A 21,167-nucleotide genomic window follows, 5' to 3' on the forward strand; every position below is an offset into this window, starting at 1 on the left:
TGCGTTCCCTCTCAAACACTAACTTAGGCTTGCCAGGTTTATGTTGTCATGGCCGCAAGGTGAGACCCATAAATCAAGGTCATATATGAGCGTGAGGCAGGCACACGACGGCCCTAACATGCCCCACCATCTGGGACGACGACGGGCCGGCCGGAGCCACGGCGTTTCGGGAATATATGGGGATAGACGGAGAGGCCGGCCCGCCGTTGGAAGAAGCCTGAGCTCGCGTCCGATGTTTACCATGTACCCCGCACGTCAGGCGGCAGCGGGCAGGCACGCAGAAGAGACGAGTCGGGCCCAAAAGTGTTTCAAAGCGGCCCCTCACCCCATTCTTCCCCGGGCTTGCAGAATGAATGGCAGTGCATGAAGACGGGCTAGCTGGTAATTTGGCAGCAGATTGTGCCTCTGCCAAGACGAGGTGGGCTGCCGGGGCGGCGATGCGGCGTGGTTGGCTCACAGCGGTTCCTCTGGCGGACCAAAAGGGCCTGGACTTGGTCAGTTTGTCCACCTTTCCAGTGGAGTTGGCGGCACAGCGCCAGTGGGACATGGGATGGGCGGCGCTCCTCCAGCCCTCCAGCCCCTCCAGATCCCTATCCCGGCTCGCTAGGGCCGCCAGCCGGCAGGGGCGGCGCCACCCAATTTGAGCCGGACGATAAGGACACGTGGAGCCCGATAAGACTCGGCGGCGGGAATATGTTTAATTTGTTTAATTTTCGGCCGTTTCCCCCCCAGCAGAGGACAATATTTCCAACGCAACTCTCTGGCCACTCTCCAGTCTTGTCTTGATTGCTCTGCTCTTTGTTCCTCACCAGCTCTTTTCGCCCGCTCCCTTGCTGCCCCTCCTCGTGGCCTTCCGAGACACACGTGTCTCTATTCGCAGCATCCGTCGCATAATCGTAATTAACCCGATTGCAACGCCATTAACGGCCCTTGCCTTGTCCTAGACAAGACTCGAACGCCCATCAGCTCGGCCCGGCTCAGCTCACCTCAGCTCAGCGCCCACCAGCCCAGCCCAGCCCCGCCGTCCTGTCCTCGTGGCCCTGCCGTTCTCACGCCGTCACACCGCAACTGTGTGTATCCGCCTCCAACACTACTGCACTCTCAGTCTGCATCGCGCATCAGCTCCAGAATTCCGCCGACGTGTCCAAAATCCCTCCGTCCACCCTCTCTCACCGCACCCGAAGTCGCTGCACAGACAAGGCCGCCAACATGTTCGCCCTGCTAGAGACCCTGCTCGACTATAACACCCACGTCACGCTGTTCCAGCGCATGATGTTCCTGTTCGCCTTTTGCCTCTCTGGACTCATTCTCGCAATCCAGGCATCGCAAGCTGGCGAGGACGATCGTCACCGCATTTGGTGGACGCGCTTGACTGATGAGAGCCGGTAAGTGGCGGTTTTCCCTCCTTCGTTTTCTCATCTTACCTGTTCTTCTCCCTGCATTTTCGTGTTTGGGGGGTCCTTTTTCCCTGCTTGCTTGTCGCCCCCTTCATTCCTCGCCTGTCGTCTTGACGCAGACGTCTGAACCCCGTCTGAACTCCATCACCCACCCCCGTCCCACATCACCGCTTTTTCCTTGCTTGCATCCCACCATTCATCCCATCCATCCCATCCCATCCCAGCTTCCAGCGCCCACCACCGTTTCAACCCGCATTACTCGTCTCTCAACCTGCCGCGCCGGGCTCCGTGCGTCAAACCCAAAGCAAGCGCTGCAAGCCGTGAGGGGCACTCCCAACCCATGGTTCTTCCATGCGGCAAGGGTTTCATGGTCCCCGCAATTTATCTCTCTTTATTTTTGGGGACTGCGGTCCACGGAATGATGATGGGACTAAAAAGGAAGAAAAAAACAACATGGGCAAAGCCAAAGCCCATCCCGCACCATTTTATAAGATTGCGAACCACCCCCCTTCACCCCATCCGCCAAACATGTGCTGACCTGTCTCCTCCCCTCCTCCAGCCCGTACTGGTATACCTTTTACGTCACCCAAGTCTTCCTCTTCGTCTCCGGCGGCTACCCAATGCTCTACGACAAGATGACCATGTACATTGGCAGCGGCTACGAGGAGCGGATTCTCAACGTCATCTGGGTCGGCCTCTTGAGCGTCGAGGCCCTCATGGTCGCCGGCGTCGCCGTGCTGTCCATCTCGCGCAAGTTCAAGGGTGCCCCCAAGCAGAAGACGAACTAGGCCCCGCGCGCATGCCCGCGCGGTGCCGGCCCGTCCATTATCGACAATTTCTATACCCCCCCATTTGTTGTTGTCCATACTTGACGTCTCCTCTTCCGAGACACATATACCTCGTCACAATTATGTGGCCATATTTTGCATCTTTGGAGTTGGAGGGCCTGCTTTGAAAAAAATATATACCTCTCTGTTTTGCCCCGCGCGCACGCTTGCCGTTCCGGTGCTCTTTCTCCGCCGAGTGACTTGTCGGGGCCGTTGAGCAGTTAAGAAGAGAACCACACAAGAAGAAACGATTCGATTAAAGATACCCGAAAATTATATACCTCGACTGGCCGAGGGAAGCTGATGAGGGAGGGGGGATTCAATGGAACGACTGTTTGCCATGGATTTGCCTCTGCATGATTCACGATGGGCACCTCCAGCACCCGATCCCCCAACCTTTCCAAGAGTCCAGCGCCCTGTCGCCAGCTGCTGGGGACAGCCAGTGCAAACGAACAACAGAAACACATATACGAGAACGAACGAGAACAACGTGCAAATGTCAGATGACACCGAAAAACTGCCACCAGCGCCCGGTGAAGAGTGTCCCCCAGAAGCGCCACCGCCTTCCCCGCCATGGGCGTCCCCGGATGCCGGAGAGAAGCGAATCTGCCGAGCAGAGAGAGGGGTGAAATGAAGCGCAGCAAAAAGAGACGGCCCAATGGGGATGGCGGCGCTTGGCGCTGCTATGGGGGAAGCGATGGGTGAAAGGGACCAACACGGGCACGTTCGCCAATACGACTGAATCTGGGGGAAAAACAGAGCAGGTCGGCCTGGCGTGAACCCCAGCCTCATCACCGTCACGATTACGAACAGGCCACGCTGTCATGATTGAATGAGGAATATTGTCGGCATGTTTGCCCGGTGGGAGACAATCCGGCCGTCAGCCGGTGGGGACACAAGGGGGATCCTTTTAGGCGTTTATACAGATAAATTAAAGTTGTTCACATAAATGAAGCCGTCGCTGATCCAATGACGTTGTGCATGAACATGCCCAGTTAACCTTTGGCTCGACCCAGACCCCGCGCAACCGACGGTTCCGTCCTCGACCCGACTGCCTCGCTCAATGGCTTCCCCGCATCATCCCTCCAGGCCGTCATGCTGCAGCCGCCATGCCACTGCGCCCGGACGCCTGCAGAACCCCTTCTGCACGCGGATATTCTTAGCGTCTCCTAACCTCGGCTGAGAGTCACCTGGGCGGCTCTCGTCACGTAGCACAAGCAGGAAGAGGACACGAATCCCACCGCGAATGGCACTTCGTCGTTCGGGGGTCGGAGACGGGTCCGAACCAGTGTGTTCGGCCATGTGCATGGTCGCACCGCGCTTCGCCACACCTCGCCTCAGGTTACGCCAATACTGAAACTGTTTGCGAGTGGACGTTTGATTGCGCGGGAACAATCATACGACCATATATCCCCTTAGAGACGAAACATTTCCAACCTCCGTTCGTGCTCGGAGAACAAACGTTCGTAGATTTGTAAATGCGTGGGCATCTGCATGCACGTTGCCGATCTGGCCCCACGATCCGATGGCCACTCCGGCCACTTGTCCATGGTGACGGCCCCCAACGACTAGAGCAATATCTTGGATTCAGCCCCCTTTGAATGGTCTGCTCGGCGGCCCTGCTGCAGACCTCCTTGCCCGACAGCTCCACGGCTGGAGGCATGAAACGGGCGCCCTGCCACGTCTGTCCGCCGGCTCGATTCTGGCTGTCGGGCAGGTAGCACACGGCTTGGCCCGCGCCAGCCCTTACCGACGTACACCATGGCTGCATCTATGGAATCAGGGGAGGCGTGCCATCGGGCACTCGTCCTTGTCGTAAGTCTTCAGCTAGGCGCAGTTCGCCGTGGCCGTCTAGCCCTTGCCCATGTGCCGGGTCGGATGCTCGTCGCGATGCCGTGCTAGCAATATACCATACATAATGTAAAGCAGACACGATGCGAAAGCATGCCCGTTGCCCCGATTGTCTTTGCATTCCTGAAATGGTTCGTGTAAGTGAGCCACTTTTCAGCTCGCCCGACTACACTGCATGGTAGGGATGCTGCTTCCCCAGCGCCCTCCTTACAGCCGCCAGGCAAACAATTTTTGCCGAAGCCCTCCAGATCTTGCCAGCTGTGCTCCCGGTAGATACTTCGACTTCGTAAACCACGGCTTCTTCTTCGGCGTCGAGCCGTCTGTAAACGTCTAACACGCTACCCGAGCTGACGGGGACGAAGTTGAGCCTGCGAAACCAGTCCTTGAGTATCTCGAAGAAGTCGGCCACGGTCCATGCCGGGTACTCTGCGCGCCACTCCGCCTCCTCCTCGGGCGCCCAGTCGTAGTGGTCGTCCACGACTGTGGCCGGCATCACCCAGTAAGGCTCCTCGCCCAGGTTGTCCTAGATCTCGCCTATGTGATCGTACCAGTGCACGATCCCCAGCCGGGGGTCTTGTAGGAAGTTGCTGTTAATGCTGCCGCCGTAACTGAGCCCGATGATGTACGGGGGTATATTTTCAAGGAGCTCGGGGGCTCCGAGCACGTCCTGAGGTCCTCGCCGTCGTCCTCTGCGGAAACTGAGGCGGCGACTTGCTGCTAGTAGGAGAAGCGGTACTCCAGGTCGGCTTGCGGGCCCTCGTCCTCGGCCGGGCGGATGTACGGAAGGCGGAGGAGGAGGTCAACCACCACGTCCGTCTTACCCATCATCGGAGGTTGCCGATGTTGGGCCAGCCGCCTTGAGGAGGCTCGATGACGTCGGATTCATCGAGATACATCTTGGGGAGGAAGATGTAGTAGTTGCGGACCGCAGCGACGGTTTCGTCGCGCGAGTAGCTAATCTCATCGAGCCCAGACATGTTTGGGTCTTCTCTGCCGCATTGTGCGGCGCAAGATCAAAGGGGTAGACTGATTGAGTGACTGAATTTGGCTTTGATGTGTAGGGCAAGGACACGTGATGGGAACTTTGGTCGCCCAAGTTCAGGGGGTTGGAGTTGATGGCAGGGAAGTTTGGCTGGCTTGCCTTGCGTATCACTGCATCATCCAATGTAAACAAAACAGCAGAGTTTCAAGTCTGGATGCCAAACCGCGAACGTGAAAAGTAGACCTTCCAAACTAGATTGCGTTTTTCTCGGGGGAGGGGGTTGCCTACACAAACGGTGTATAACTGGATATGACAGAGGCGAGTTACAAAGGCTCAAACCGGAGCTATAGCCCAATTCCTGCATAGCTCCATCTAGCAGGTTTCTTAAGACAATATAAATCAGCATATTGTGAGAACTATCGTATGCTGCGTAAGTTTAGTTCTGGTATGTCATAAAACCATCTGAAAATATCACAATCTGAGTGAGAACAAGAACATAGCCATTCAATGTGTCATGGTGACAAAGGGTGTCTGATAAAAGCTAACGGGTTTGCATTGACTGAAAGTCTCATTGATCTGCTAATTCCATGTGCAAATGCCTTTTCTCCCCGTGCTCTGGTCAACGTGTCTGGTCAGTCTACCCATTAATCCCTAAATGCCACCAACAATCTTAGAAACCTCAAACCGTTGCTGGCAGAACAAAGACGCGTCATCTGTAGTGTTATGCTGGTATTATACCAGTGAACGGATATTCGTGCTTGATGCTGGCGTTCTACTTGAAGATGATTTTCTTGCGCAGGGCAGGCTCTTCGGTAGCACCAGAGGGCTTCTTGGCATCACCAGCGGGCTTTTTGACAGCTTTCTTGCGTGCAGCGGGCTTCTCAGCGACAACAATCTTCTCGCCGACAGCAGAGGGCTTTTTGAAAGCGGTAGGTTTCTCAGCGGAAGGTGATGTCTCAGTCAGAACAGGGTTCTCGGCTTTGGCGACCCTGTTGGTAGCTGCGGTGCTGTTTCCATCGTCGATCACGAGCTTCATTGAAGCGTTGTGGACCGCCCTAATGCCAAGAGACAAGGACCGAGCTTCGACCACCAGCTCAGCACGCATCTCGTCCTCCCTTTCCTTGCTTATGCCCTCCTTTCTCGCGGCCTCAAAGTTGTTAGCGGCATCGATGCATTCCTGGGAAATTCTTCTGGCGGTCTGGATGCGTTTCATCATCAGCTCCAAGGCGGATCGGGATATGAATATCTGGTCATCAGGAGCGATGGTGGGCTCTTTAGCCTTGCCCGACTGGATGGGAGCCACACCAGCGCTTATAGCGGCGCGGCCAACGAGTGGATTCATGGGGATAGGCGCGGTTTGGGCCATGAAGCGTCGGTAGCGTTGAGAGTAGTGGGAGCTCGGCAGCGGCTCTTCGTCAGAGTCAGGGTCCTGCTTCTCGGCAACAGAGGCCTCTCCTGCTTTTCCGGCTGCGTTAACAGTGGGATTCGGCTTCTCTTTGCCATCAGCCATGGCTGGGCTCGTCTCGGAGGACAGCTTCGTGGGTTTCTGCGATTCAACGGAGGCTGGCTTGGTGTCGTTCATCTTCTGGCGCTTGGCGGGAGGCGACTCCGTGAGTCTGCGCTTGCGTTTGAGCTTCAAAAGCTTCATCTTCTCCTCGAACTTTATCTTATGCTTGGGTTTTGCCTTCTCGAGCTTCATCTCCTGAGGCTTCGTCTTCTCGGAGCGCTCCGTCTGCTTGCCAGTCTTCTCTGTGGAGGCGAGTAAAACAGGCTTCGAGGGGCTCTGTGGCTTGGGCTTGGGCTTGGTCTTGGGAGGAGTCTCCTTCAGAACAGAAGGGAGGAAAGAAGACATTGGAATGGAGAGATTGTCAGACATGGCGAACAGCAGCCTGTGGCAAGAGCAGATTCCTAGGGTTGGTACGACGGGGTCGGTTGACCCTTTTTTTGGTGTCGCTCGCTCGCTCGCAAGCAGACTGTGGAAGAAAACAGAATTGTTGAGTGAAAAAATATCAGAGGGCAAGTTGTGATGTGAATTACCTGGACTTGGGTGAGCCGATCACGTGGAGGTAAGAGGTTGTGTTTGGGTGAAGCGGCTAAGTGAAATTGACATCAGGGAGGTGACGAATGGATCGGGTCTTGCGAGTTTTGTCGCCAAAGAGGAAAGCAGCAAATAAGCGAGGCACCGGGAATCGATTGGGTCTGCCACGTTCCTTCTGCTTCAGTGCGTGTGCTATTGCACCAAGATGTGTCTGTTTATTCTACTTGATCTGTCTGCCTCTGTTTGCCAAGTGGGTTTACCGTGTCGATACCTTGGACACTTTCCCGAGCAACCCTCTAATTTTTCACCTTCCCTCGTTGACGTCCTATTCCTCGACTTCCTTGTATGGGACAGCAGGACTCTCACCCTGTTTCATTGCCAGAGCGCTATCGAACATCTCCTCCACGCTCATGAGACCGAGACGCACTCGGGACATCAGCATGCCAGATTCATCATTCGCATTCTGGATGCAGTCTTCCAAGAGCATCTTAGCTGCCTTGATTCGGGTGATGTGGAGGTTCAATGCGGATCGGCAGACGGCAACCTGGTCATCCCGGAGGAACTTGATATTCTGTTGCTGTATCTTCTCTTCGGCCTTCTTTTTCTTCTCTTCCTCCTTCTTCTGCTCAAGAGCTCGAAGGGCGAAGCCTGCGATTGTAATGGCGGCGGCTTCGGCTCGCTTCGCGGGGTCGGTGTAGTGCGAGTCCAGATACTGGTTAACCATGTTTTGCTGGTGGACCTGCTGTCCGTTATGTTTGCCAGTAGACTCGAAATACTGCATCTGTGCGGCAGTCATGGGTCGAAGGCGAGGAAGAGTAAAGGGGCTAGTGGACGAAGCCATGTCAGACGCCAAAGCAGAGCTTCGAGGTCGTTTGACAGATCGCTCGGTCGACAGAGAGTCAAGAGGCTGGGCGGTCGCCGGTATTTTTCTGGCCATGTTTGCGATCTTGATGCTCGGATTCAGTGGGAAGCAAGTTGGCTTAGAGTTGTCCTGAGGGAGCAAGCGAACCAAATCGGATACCTTTTTTTGTATCAGATCCAAATCATGGATAGGGGCATAGATATCAACATACTTGGTGGAGCCTGTTTCGTTTTGAGGCCCAAGGGCTTGCTCTGATGATGATGAGGGAGGACTGACTGGATGTGATTTTTGAAGAAAGAACCCAAGAGATGCGAGCTTTTTCCAGTCAGAGCGGGTACTCAACGACTAAGCAATGGATGAGTCGGCAAGGCACATGGTCATATCTTCGGGTGCGCAGTGCATCACGGCAGGTCTAGTCAACCCGTCCTGAAGTGGTGATTTGGTTCATCTCTGCTCATAAGGGGCATTAACCTCCGAGTCTTTGTGACATGCCTTGGGACGAAAATGCAAGAGTTCCGGAGAGAAACAAAGATATTTAGATGTATGCTGTTGAGATGGGAAGATAAATAGCATTGACTCTCAATAATACAATGATTGTAGAAAAGATCATAATGATACTCATGGAACAATTTCATTGCAAGCTAAGATCTCCGCCTGCATTGCATCAGGGCTCAGCTGTCTCGAATATCCTCTGGGAAGCTCATAACAATGATCAGATAGCTTGCCTAGCTAAAAGACCCCTGGAGGGTTATTCTAGATAGTTTAAAAGCTTCTATGGGATTTGTAAGCGTTTTGGTGTCTACTCTTGGTGCCAATGAACTGACCTTCCACCGTTCTTCGTTGATGTTTTCGACTTTCAGCTCCGACGTGGATAATGAGTCGGTAATCAATCTCAATTTGTCCCTCTGCACCCATTGAATATACTGGTATGTATAGGTGAGCAAGCGATGTACTAAACCGAGGGGCACAGTCATAAGTGATGGGCTTACTGATTCGATAGAATCGTCGACGATGTATCTCACTACCTCGACATCTTGTTGTTGCCCTATGCGGTGCACGCGGTCGACGGCTTGAGCCTCTGCCATGGGGTTCCAATGGGGTTCCATGATGTGGACTGATTTTGCAGCGGTGAGATCAATTCTGCTCGAGAATTAGCATGATACATTGTAGAAACATGGTGGCGAGGCAAGACACACCCTTCGCCAGCGGCTCCAATACTCGCCAGCATGATGTTGCACTCTGGATCACTACCGAATGTCTCCATAGCCTCCTTACGCTGGGACATTGATGACTGCCCGTCGATACGGCGAAATTTCAAGCCTTTTTCTTTGAGCGCGGCAGCAATGAGGTCGAGCATCTTTGTCCAGTAGCTGAATATCACGCTAGAGGTAGTCAATATAGAGCCAAACATCTTGTCCAGTGTGGCTTATGACTTCGTACCTTTTGGTAGGTCCTGATTTCCGCCTGGGTCTCCGCTTCTTCTCTGAGATGTTCCGAATGAGCGCCACAACCTTGGCAGATGGAGGAAATCGCGGTCTCAAAGGGCTTGCTTCGGCACTTTGAGAGATCGTCAAGTTAGTGTTAACCTTCGCTGAAGGTGACTGGAGCGCAGCTGTTTTGCACTTGGGACATGGCAACTGGCTGGCAGACGTTTGGGATTTCGCCACGCAGCTCCCGCACAAGACATGGCCGCATCTTAGGCCCTCCGTAACCGGTTCTGCAGTGCCGAGCTCTTCGATCTGGCAGTTGCACGAGACACATTTCTTGATGGTGGATTCGAGCATTTCCCAAGTGAGTGCATTTTTGTCCCTTTTTTTCCACGCTGTGAGAGCTGATTTCGGAATGAGGGCCTCGCCATGATCGCAGATAAGACGAAGCATGGAAATGAGAACCAGGATGTTGGTGGCCGCTTTCTTCTTGGAAGTCTTGTCGAGACCGGCAGTGAGGTACGAGAAGCGCTTGAAGAACTCATACAACCGCCTGTCTTTGCGGTCCAATTCGACCCGCTCCACTCTTTCTGCCTTGCGCGGAAGCTTGAGCACCGTGGCATGATCTGCTTTTGTTCGGCGCAGGCATGTCGCAGCAACAACCCTTCTGAGAATCGCAAGGCCTTTCCCTCTGTGCTTCTTCAGAGGTTCAATTATGTAGCTATGAAAGGAACTCGACGTTTCCAAAGGTGACACCTTGACAAAGGCCAGCAGAGCGCCGAAGTCATCAATGTTGTTGTGGATCGGGGTTCCAGTGAGGCACCATCGGAAATCGGCTTTAATCGCGCAAGCGTCTCTAAATATCCTTGATGACCGGTTCCGAATTTTATGTGCTATCCGGGGGCGCTTAGCTTCCTATGCAATGAACGGGCAACATGTCTACGGGTGGAGGTGATGCATACCTTCGTCGAGGACTATTCTCGCCCAACGGTGCTCGAATAAAAGTGTTTCTTTACCCCTGTCGGACCTGAGTGTGTCGTATGTTGTCAACACAACATCGTAAAGTTCAATGTCCTTCCAAATTTCATGGCGCTTTGAGCCGTGGTATGTGACCCAGCGAATTTTATCCGCGAGGATATGACTAATACCACCCAGATATAGTCAATGGTTTGTTCTCTAAAAGAATGGCAGCAAATTCACATAATTGAAGTTACTCACGTTTTGATTTGCTTCTCCCACCCGTATATGGCTTAAACACCGTTAGAAAAATTCTCTTTGAGTGCTTTTGAGGATGAATCATATTGTTTATGTGTTTCTTACTTGACTTAGGAGTAACGACAAGTGTGGCTTTAGGAAGGCTTTCACTCAAGTTCGGGTTATCATCCCTACTGTCTAAAGAATGACAAACAAGTGAGAGAAGGGAGAGGGTCTTTCCCAGGCCCATTTCCTGGGAGATATTAGTGGCATTACAGTATTATCAGCGAAGGGTTCATAGTACATCTGCAAGTATACCGCCGCATATTGGCGGAGGACGCTCCATAAGGAACGTTTCTGTTACAATGTGTTGATAGCTAGTTGTAGAGTATCAAAGTCAGAAACTCTAAGCTGTATATGGAGGTAGGGTTTGGATTAATATACCGAAGTGTCCCGTTTGGACCCCTAAAGGACCTCCACATGGCAGGAAATGAGGCATTGTCATATACGCCTACTTCTTTCTCCACCATCATTGCAAGTGCCTCGACTTGATGTCTAGACGTATGCAGTTAGCATATGATCATCAAAGATTAGCAACAAAGTTTCCACCAGACCCCGGGGAGTGAAGTCTACCTTTTCAGCTCTGTGGCTAGCCTTGGACTAGGTTCGATGTTCGCCAGAACTCCATTAGCGTCGTAGGCCGTATTGAAAATGTTGAAAATTTGGCTCTGTTCCTGCTCTCCAAGCCCGCTTCCCGTCGCTTCTGATCTGGCCACTCGCCCTGCGCAACATGCGTACCCGGACAGTTTCTCTACTTCAGGCATCTCCTCTCCAGGTGGGAGGAGATACTGGGGGTTTGCATACTTGACCGTCCTATCGAACTCAGTTGCGCCGGGGTGTTGGAGGAAAAGGTCACCCTCTGCGAGGATATCTGCAACTCTGTCTTTCAGCGCGAGGAATCCATACAAAATGACCCTGAGAGAACAAAACTTCACGCTGGCTGTCGGATCGGCGTCTTTTTTCTTGGGTTCTTTGCCAGCGGATGACTTCTGCTTTCTTCCGCATATGGTGGCAGTCAGTGTGACGGCGAAATCGCCGACCAGCCGAGCCAGTGTGTTAGAGACAACAATCGCAACCCGCTCCGTCGAGCCCTCTAAGAACACTCTCAGAACTCTTCCCTCGAAAGTTAGCGTCACAGGCGAGCATTCATGAGGTAATTTCGCGTCGGCAGTGCAAGTAGCCTCTACTATGAGCTGAATTTCGTCAATTTCATGTTTTGAAAGCAGAGAATGCAGGAAGTATCGCACCAACCCGAAACATACGTCGTATGCTTCAATAGGCGCCGTAGCTCCCGACGACACGACTCCTGAACATGGTGCAATCGATGTTGTTGTCATCAACCCTGTTGTACCCTGTGTAAGTGAGATCGGCGTCTCTTTGCATGGGGGTTCGTCGTCGTCGGAAGATATTTCGATATAAACCGGTGTTGATTTGGTGTGCGTATGGATGAAACCCGCATCAACCGTTGAATCATCCTGAGCAAAAGGTTTGGACCGGGAACGGCTCTTGGCCTTCCTCTTCGATGACGATGCATTGACGGAGTTGTTGCCGCAATATCTAGTCTTTTTTGTTGCCCGCCTGTCTAGTTCCTCTGCGCGCGCCCGCTTACGAGTCACTGGAGCCATGAAATAAAAAGTTTGAAGATCTGCAAACAACAAACAAACTTACGATTCAAGCTAAAGGGGGAAAAATCAAAATTTACAGCGAGGTCGGCTGTGGAGAGTTTGATGTGCCGTAGAGTGGTTAAATGAAAGCTTAACTACTGGCAACGAGCGCATTCTGCGCATTTCACCCTTTTGCCGGAGTTGTGCCAGGAGGACTGGAAAGCAGTTGGCCGTCATTCATCAGCCCTGAAACAAGGTGATTGCCGCGCAGTTGGCGCGGCTGCAGATTTGCGACCGTGTGTCTGTATTCTGGGCTATTTTGTGTCGTCAATTGGTTGGCTTGCTGTTCTGTTTTCGGACAGGTCACCGTTTTTAGATTGTTGCGACGCTGCCAACAGCTGAGATGCAACGTCTGGTCCACCTCGGCTTGCAATCGCCCTCCTTAAGCACTCCGTATTCATCTAGACATGCATGCGCCACAGCGGTTCCGCCCCTGTCAAGGGGCAAGACCCCTTTGCGACTCCAAGTCAAGGGGTCCATCCTATTAAACGCTCTCATACTTCTTTCGGGTTTTGATCCTCCAAACATGTATCACGAACTAACTTCATTTTCAGCACAATCTATTTTCACTTTCATTTTCCAGGCTTCTCCGAAATGTCGACAAACAATACAGCACAGCAGGCACTGGAAGAGGCTCAGCAGGCGTTCCGCATGAAGATCCGCAACTCAAGTATGTATGACGAGGTCTTAACTACGACGACAGTCGACGACGTGTACAAGGCAATTTCCGAGATCCAAGCGAAAATTGCATCGAAGGGTAAGCTGCGATACTTGGGCAAAATAAGACCTTTTCTCGACCGGCTTTCAGAGTATGCATCTACAATCGAGGTCTTTGTTCAAGCAAAACCCGAGGTGCTTGCCTTGCTATGGGGTCCCATCAAGATGATCTTGTTGTGGTCCAGTGCAGTCAACGATGTTCTCGACAAGATGGCCGATGCGCTGGCTAGCATCGGAATCGTCCTGCCACAATTCGCGCTACTAGCGAAGACATTCGAGGCCAGTGACGTTGTCAAGGCTGCATTATCCTTATTCTATGAGGACATTTTGGACTTTTACGGCATTACGATCGATTTCTTCCGCAAAACAGGTAGGTTTACTATTCGTCTACCTTAGTGCTGGGGATTCATTCAGTTGGTAACTTCTTGAATAGCATGGAAACAGATGCATGAAATATTATTTCGAGGATATCGGAAGAAGGTTGATATTGTGATCGAAAATCTTCAGAAGCACTCACTTCTGATGCGGAACGAAGTGACTATCTTGGACATCACAGAAGCAAGAAAGGCTCGGGTTCGCTCATCTTTGCACTTCATGCAAGCGGAGGCCCACCAACAACGCCAGAAATACCAGGGTTTGAAATCTCGCATGTCTCCGAACTTGCATGACGATCGGCTGGACCAGCTCCGCAACCGATGCGTCCCAGACTGTGGTACATGGCTCTTTCGTGATGAAAAATTCTGTGAATGGTTGGACGACTCAAACAAGACCGCTGTGTGGCTGTGGCTGCAGGGTATTCCAGGAGCAGGGAAGACATATTTGACCGCAGCAGCTATCAACTATATGAAAGACCAACATCGAACCCTCTTTGTGTTTGCCGACCACGCTAATCAGAGCAAACTATCAGCGCTCTCGGTTGTACAATCTCTCATTTTTCAAGCTGCAGAAGACGACAAAAGCTTGCAATCCCTCTTGGTTGAATCAAAAGAGCGCGAACTTCGCGGAAACACAGGTTATGCTGTTGATTTGCTGAAGATGTTCCTAATGACGGCCGGGCCTGTATATGTCATCATTGACGGGCTCGACGAGATTGAAGAGTTTGAACGCCAGATCCTCCTACAGCGATTAGAGGATGTCTCAAAAAGTTGTGGAGATCTGCGAATTATGATCTCCAGCCGGGCCGAGGACGACATTTCCAGGGTGCTCCAGCCCAACGCTACGAGCATTCGAGTCGATGAAAAGAACGCAGGCGGCATCCAGACATACGTCGATAGCAGATGTAAAAACTGGATAGCCACTCAACAATTCAACCGCGAAACAAGGTTAGAGGTGCTCGGATTCATCTCACCATTATCAGCCAAAGCAAATGGCAAGTTCAAGTTTCCTTTCAATGATAGGCCAGAATCTTATGGTTAATACTTCGTTGTGTGAAATTAGGCATGTTCTTGTACGCACGGATAATTCTGGACAACTTGGAGCAGATGAGCAGCATTGAAGAAATTCGACGTGAACTCAGAGCACTTCCAGACGACTTGGAGGATGCGTAGGTTCACATTCAATAATCACATTTTAACGAGAATCCCCTGACACCGAAATTCTAGATACCATCGTATTTTTCATCGAATCGAAAGATTGAAACCACAACTTCGTGATAAGTGCCGGAAGGTATTAGGCTGGATTGGATGCGCTCCCATTCCTTTAACAGCACTTGAGATGGAGCAAGCATTATCAATCGATCCAAGCCTCATGAATGAAGACAACGAACTGCCACAATTTGTCAAGAACGTCAATTTCGTCCAAATGTGTGGTCCAATCATTGAGGTGGTGGACGGAAAGCTACAATTTGTACACTTCACAGTCCACGAGTAAGTGCCAAAATAATGCTATCCGATGTCGTGAAGGTAAGGTGAGTTCCAAGCTAACAGACGAACAGGTACATATTCAGTAAAGATGTTCGGAGGCATCTGGACCTTTCAACTGCCACTGAAGAACTAACTTTGACTTTCCTATCCTACCTCGGATCGGATGAAATGGACATGGAACTTGATGACGACGAGATACTCGAGAACATGTTAGCCGGCAATTATCGACTGTTCGAGTATGCAAGTTTCTTCTGGCCTACCTTGGTTCATCAAACAAGTGAAAAAAAAGAGCGATCACGCAACCTTGGGAAGTTGCTAGACAGAATGTTCCAGGGAAGAAGAAACTACCATTTCAAGGGTGACATCGAGCAATCAGAGCTCCCCTATCACAATCATTATTTGAAGGAAACTTCGACAGAGGCCTTCGAACTTTTGCGTAACGCATTTCAGTTCCATCTGGACCACAAACGGTGGGACTGGAATTGGAGTAATTGTGAGTATTTGCCTTACATGTGCAATAAGACCACAGTATGATAACCGCGTGTTAGCTGATTCCTGGGTTAACCTCGATCCATTAACTATTTCAAATATGTTGCTACGAATCCAAAACCAACACGAGAAGCTAGTATTATATTCGAAACATATGGAATCAATCACGTCCCACTACGGCCCCTTGTTGTATAGATGCACATATGCATTTTGTGAGCACAGCTACCGAGGTTTCGATTCAAAGGGCGATCGAGATGCACATATTAAGAACCACGGAAAGCCGTGGAAATGTTCAACTTCCAACTGCGACTTTTCTACAATAGGGTTTTCTACCAAAGCCAAGCGCAACGACCACTGGTTGAAGGTCCATATATCCGCTCCAGGCCAGCTCCAAGCCGACATCAATGATTTTGAGAACTTGGATGTGACTGAAGCTCAACCTGTCCTTTTCAATCTCGTTATGAACGACGATGTCAACAATACCAGGCGCCTGCTATCGACCCTGGGCGGGAAGCAGCTCAAGGTTGAGATCATCGATTCCGCGAGGTGTCTTGCAGCAAGAAATGGCTCCCTAGCAATATCGCAGCTCCTGGCGCCAGCGGATGAGGTGTATGTGCCTATTTTGATTGCTACATATGCCATACAGAGTGAAGACGTTGGTTTTGCGAAGTGGGCTGTCTCAAAAACCCAACCGGAGGATTGCCCCAAAGTCATGAAGGCCATGCTCAACACGGCATCTGAGGAGATGTACGCTTGTTGGGAAGAACATCTCGTCAATATGCCACGAATTCTGATCAAGAGAACTTGCGGAGACGAAAAAGACTTGCTTTTGGACTTGTTTAATCGAACGCTTTTTAGTTACATAAAGAACAGTCCACTGAAGGAAGCTCGGGTGAAGCATACGTTGAGGAGACTCCGGGGCAAGATGACTACACAACTGCTGGGAGCAATGCTTGTGTTTGTGGCAAAATCAAGCTGCTCTCTTCCTTTGACCAAGGAGCTGCTTGCACAAGGGGCTGACATTAACTACCCACGGAAAAGCAATGGGGTGGGGGTGCACGCAGGGATGACAGCACTACATATAGCCGCAAAACAAACCACGAAGGAAGCAGCCCTGCTCATGCAACATCTCATTTTACAAGGGGCATGTACATTATGGCACATGAGAGATGAGAAGGGGGCCGTAGGCATGGCCAAATGGGTGGGCATGACATTTGATGAGCTGGAAGCCCAGTATTGGATGGAGCGAACTGGCGGGCCTCCACCCATGCGAGATGACTGGTAAGCGGCTTGTAAGTTGGTGCGCTATCACATCGACAACTCTCGGTCATTCGGCTCGCAAAGCATATATGTTACGAATACTGTTCAAATATATGATGACAAAGGGACGGAAACCAAAGGTATCCGCTCTACGCAGAGCCTGTTTGGCTCCTGACGGTGCAATCATGTTGTAATATTCAGAGTTGATATCTCAACGATCACGCATTTGAATCATACAGGTTCCATGGAACGTCTGATGGTCTGGTAATAGCAGAACCAGGCTTACAAGAGAAATTGCAACATGGTGGCAAAAGTTGGAAGTTCTCTGGCACCCAATAGGAGCACAAACTGCATCAGGCAATTTGTAGCAACACATAAGCAAAGCATAGAAAAGGTGACCAGGTCATTTAACTTCACATCCGGGAAAACTGAAGATGATAAGCGAGGCCACGATGAAAAGTTCTCATTTATAGGACCACCGTTGCAATAGTTAGAGCTTGTATTCAGCCTGGGAATAAGCTCGTAGCACAGTTGGCCCCACCCGGTACGTCTCGTTCCTCCCCTTGTATGGCCTTTGCCGGATCTCGGACAGGCAAATAGCTAGTGCTTGTCTCTAACGTGCTAGAGACCTTGTTATTAACTTGCTCTGAATTGGTGGAGGGTTCAGTGATACTTACTCGGTTCAGGCTGTTCTGCTGGGTGTAGTTCTTGCCACAGCCAGGGTGAGAGCATACGAAGGGCCTCTGTTGTCCCGCAGCCTGCTGGCCGGCGAGGGCCGGGGGGACGGCCGGAGGAGCCGGCGCCTGCGCAAGAGGGGCGGCGGCAGGAGCCGGGGCCGGGGCCGGGGCAGGGAAAGGGCCCATATGGGCGAAGGGGGCGGGAAGGCCAGCGAGGTTGCCAATGGGAGCCGGGGGAGGGGCAGGGGCAGGAGCCAAGAGAGCCGGAGCGGGCGCGGCTGGGCCAGGAGCCTGGGGCTGGATGGAGAAGCGGGCTGGGAGAGCAGCCTGGAGAGCAGCCGGCAGAGCCTCCCGAAGGGCAGCAGGAAGGGCGTTGTCGAGGGCGGCCCGGAAAATGCCGGCGGGGACGTTGCCGCCAGGGAAGAGACCAGCGAGGGTGGGGGAGCCTTGACCCTCTTCTTGAAGGATGAAGGAGACAGAGCCTTGGAAGATCTGGGTCATTGTGTATCCATGGCTTATCTGGATCTCTCGAAAACAATCCGAGATGATGTCCTGAAGTCTCTGCTGTTCGTCCTGGTCCATTGTGGCTGGCTGAGGATATTAGAAGCTATCCCGCGATGGTTTGACGATAAAGAAATATACTTACATTGTCCTGCGAGTAGAGAGGACCTGAAAGCTTTGTAATTATGGTTCTTTGATGTATATAGTATGGTCTCGAGTCTTGAGGTCTGGGGAGAGCTTCAAAGACCTGCTCTGTGAATGATATGGTGGAAGAGGATTTTTCAGAAAGCAGGCAAAGAGAAGAAAAGTGAAAGTGAAGAAAGATTTTCTTTGACTGCCTCACAATACTCAACCGCTTGATTTTCGAAGACCCTCATTCGCCGGCAGAGGTTGACGATGTAATCACAAGCATCAGGGCCTCAGGTCGGTGAACAATGTGCGTCGACGTCCTGCCATCTCTTCTCGCTCGGAGGACACTTGACCACACTTGGGGATATTCTGAGAACCTCAATTGAATAGGTAATTGCTCAAGGAGCCTCCCATCTCTTCTAATTGGAGGCATTGGAGTTCCAGCTTCTCGATGCGCATAGATACGAGTGTCAATCAGCCACTTGGTCAGATTCAGCTCCATCTTGCAATTTTTGCTCCTGCTGCTGTAAACATCAAGGGGTTTTCACACAGAAATTTCTGCGTCGATCGAAAATTCCTGCGTCAGCTTCCTTCTCTCCTTACGTTGTTATTGTTGACGTTGTCAGGGTTTTCACCAGCAAGATGAGTGAGGACGCGCCCTCATATGACGCGACCGGGCCTGCCACTACCCTTACTGAGGGCTCAGTATCAACAAGTTCAATCGCGACAACACCAATGCCAGACACTTCTGCTTCTGACAGCCAACCCGCATCACCCGGCAGTATGACGTCCGCCTGTGCAAAAAAAGCGAAAGTCTCGGTCTCATCCGACCACGCCGGAAGAACAGAAGCACCAGAAATCCATGACATTGAGAGCCGGCCAAAGTCGATGGAAGGTGAGAGTAAAGGCCCCGAAGGTGAGCTGGTGACCCCTTTGCCAGTTCGCAAGGGCCAGTCAAACAAGAGGAAGCGGGAGATTTCCGACAAAAAAAAGGCAGCGATCACCCCATCGACGCAGTCAACAGACACAACCATCACAGATCCCTTCTTCGGCCATTCGACGCCCATCAACGACAAGGCCATTCATCTCGACTACCAGGGCTCCCATAAGAATACAACGCCAACCATGGCTCGTTCGCGATCTTCCAGCCTCTCGTCGGCTCCGTCGACCCCGACCAAGCCGCCCGCCAGCCGCCGCCGCATCGCGGCCCCAAAGCCACCCGCCCTCACCCACGCCGAAGCACTCCAGCGAGTCCGGGCTTTGGTGATGGAGCTGAACTCGACCAGAGCTGAGTACAAACGTATCAGCGACATGTACAAACACCTCCTACGAGACGAGAACGCGACGCCAGACATCCTCGACACCGCCGTCAGCACCACCACCCAGCGCCTTGAACTGGCCCTCAGAGCCAAGCGCAAGCTGATGGCCGGTGTGCGACCCGACTACCCCTACTACCCGCCTCAAATGATCCCCGAGCTCCAGGCGGCCGTGCAGAAGGCCGAAGCAGACAGGGAAAATTGGTATATCGAGACAACGAACATGTTCTACCTCACCATCAAGCTAGAAAGGGACCTGCCGAGACTGAAGGCTATGCTGGAGATGGCGAAGAAGGAAGAGGCTGCGGCTCGGGAGCGTGAGAGTGTTCAGGGCTCCCCGCCTGCGGGCTGCCAGAGACCCATTGCTCCATCTGGTATCCCGACGGGCAGTGGCGGCTCCTACGAATCATCGCCACCGCTGGCTCGAAGGGTTTTCCAAGGGGAGACGCTTGTGAGCTCTCCAGCATTCTCCGAGGGAACTTACCAAGGAAGCGTCATGAAAGGCATCAGATCTACCATGCACCCCGCCGCCAGCGGGAGTGCGTTCCAGACACCTGGACAGAATTACTATTGATTGTTTACAAGGCCGTTTGAGAGGATTCTTTGGGAGGTTCTCTCTCATCCGCCGCTTCCATTTGCCTTGGCTCCGAGTCGGACGAACAGAATCCACAAAGGTATTTGTTCTCAGTCATATATGAAACCCTTGGGACAATCTGACAGCAAAGCAGATTGCCTAATCTCAAGCCGAGCTTGCTATTAGCCCATAGTCGACAGCTTTGCACCGACACGACGATTACAATTGCAGAAGATGCCTTCGGTCTATAGCTCGCCCGTAAGCTTTCCCGATATCCGTTTGCCACCCAGCTGATCATTTCCTAGTAGGAATCCGGACCTTTCTAGGGCTGAGAACGAACCTGATGAAGCATTACATTTCCCAAGCTACTACCTCAAATAGGCTCGAGACCGGTTGAGGTCTCATGACCCGGGTCGCGGGTGTCGGAGCCGAGTTAAACGAGACCACCCCTCCCCGTCTTTGCATGATCTTCCGCCAATGCCGATGCAGGCAGGGCTGACGAATTGGCACCCTTGGCCGCCATGTAACCCGGTCGCTTCCCCCTTTCCCCGCGTTTTCCAGAACAGACGAACCGCAGGCACTGGCATTTTGCCGACCTTGCATATCCCCGGAACTGACATCGGACGACGCAGACAGAGGGGACATCAGACGGACGAGGCTAACGGATGGTTGACGGGTCTTGGGGTATGGAAACGGCAGGTCGCCGGGGATAACATGCTAGACTTTCTTTGGCATTAGAGGGGGATTGTTTAGACATGGGACACCGTAGGGAGACGGTCCTTTGTGGTCTCGAACCCCATTATTGAACGGTTCTTCGGCACGGCTCTTTTATTCCCATTTCAATTTTCTTAGGCAAAATTCTCCTCAATCATCGCCCCTTTCATGCGAGCCCTTCTTTTTTAAGTTGCCCTTTTTAGACTTGCTCAGGGGTTATGTGCGGTGATGGGGGAAACATGAGTCGCTCTCATTTAACCCGGCATACAATCTATCCCACGCATTGCCGCCAAAAATAAACTCTAAACATACAACGTGCAACACACAGACCCTTGGGACGGCCTGCGCGGCAACCCGAGTGCTTCGCTAAAGTGATCTTCTGCGGCTCATCGGCACCCCATTTGCATCGGAACTCGACGGCCGAGCCTTAGCTTCCCTGAAGAGGATCAATAGCCGGCACATGCGGCCAACGGCGCACCACGCCCAAGACACGTTTGCTATCATTAAACTCAATCTAGCCGTTCATAATGGAAGGGAGGACTCAGGTCACAAGCATCCCACCCGGGCCGCACATCCCCGTTTGCAATGTCACTCCAACAGATGAGGTCCACCCCATACCGAGTCAG

The 21,167-nt window shown here is 52.1% G+C and overlaps 6 protein-coding genes across 6 annotated transcripts; 3 read left to right on the forward strand and 3 right to left on the reverse strand.

Moving 5' to 3' along the window:
* Positions 1-1,209: 1,209 nt before the first annotated feature.
* EsH8_X_000442 (uncharacterized protein) lies at positions 1,210-2,185 on the forward strand (the record flags this gene model as incomplete). The annotated part of the gene is made up of 2 exons (XM_083274530.1): positions 1,210-1,385; positions 1,957-2,185. 2 exons carry the CDS (start codon positions 1,210-1,212, stop codon positions 2,183-2,185), a joined length of 405 nt encoding a protein of 134 aa, XP_083119922.1.
* Positions 2,186-4,241: 2,056 nt separating this feature from the next.
* EsH8_X_000443 (uncharacterized protein) lies at positions 4,242-5,052 on the reverse strand (the record flags this gene model as incomplete). Its single annotated transcript, XM_083274531.1, has 2 exons — positions 4,242-4,598; positions 4,951-5,052. 2 exons carry the CDS (start codon positions 5,050-5,052, stop codon positions 4,242-4,244), a joined length of 459 nt encoding a protein of 152 aa, XP_083119923.1.
* A 777-nt stretch (positions 5,053-5,829) lies between these two features.
* EsH8_X_000444 (C-terminal helicase domain-containing protein) lies at positions 5,830-9,368 on the reverse strand (the record flags this gene model as incomplete). Its single annotated transcript, XM_083274532.1, has 4 exons — positions 5,830-6,965; positions 7,462-8,116; positions 8,947-9,097; positions 9,154-9,368. 4 exons carry the CDS (start codon positions 9,366-9,368, stop codon positions 5,830-5,832), a joined length of 2,157 nt encoding a protein of 718 aa, XP_083119924.1.
* Positions 9,369-12,896: 3,528 nt separating this feature from the next.
* On the forward strand, positions 12,897-14,435 carry EsH8_X_000445 (uncharacterized protein; the record flags this gene model as incomplete). Its single annotated transcript, XM_083274533.1, has 2 exons — positions 12,897-13,389; positions 13,486-14,435. 2 exons carry the CDS (start codon positions 12,897-12,899, stop codon positions 14,433-14,435), a joined length of 1,443 nt encoding a protein of 480 aa, XP_083119925.1.
* A 2,795-nt stretch (positions 14,436-17,230) lies between these two features.
* Positions 17,231-17,889, reverse strand: EsH8_X_000446 (uncharacterized protein; the record flags this gene model as incomplete). Its single annotated transcript, XM_083274534.1, has 2 exons — positions 17,231-17,251; positions 17,308-17,889. 2 exons carry the CDS (start codon positions 17,887-17,889, stop codon positions 17,231-17,233), a joined length of 603 nt encoding a protein of 200 aa, XP_083119926.1.
* A 936-nt stretch (positions 17,890-18,825) lies between these two features.
* On the forward strand, positions 18,826-19,827 carry EsH8_X_000447 (uncharacterized protein; the record flags this gene model as incomplete). Its single annotated transcript, XM_083274535.1, has 1 exon — positions 18,826-19,827. The coding sequence occupies one exon, from the start codon at positions 18,826-18,828 to the stop codon at positions 19,825-19,827; it is 1,002 nt and encodes a 333-aa protein (XP_083119927.1).
* Positions 19,828-21,167: the final 1,340 nt, after the last annotated feature.

Source organism: Colletotrichum jinshuiense, chromosome 10 (genome assembly GCF_051148585.1).
Source record: "Colletotrichum jinshuiense chromosome 10, complete sequence".
NCBI classification, from domain to species: Eukaryota; Fungi; Ascomycota; class Sordariomycetes; order Glomerellales; family Glomerellaceae; genus Colletotrichum; species Colletotrichum jinshuiense.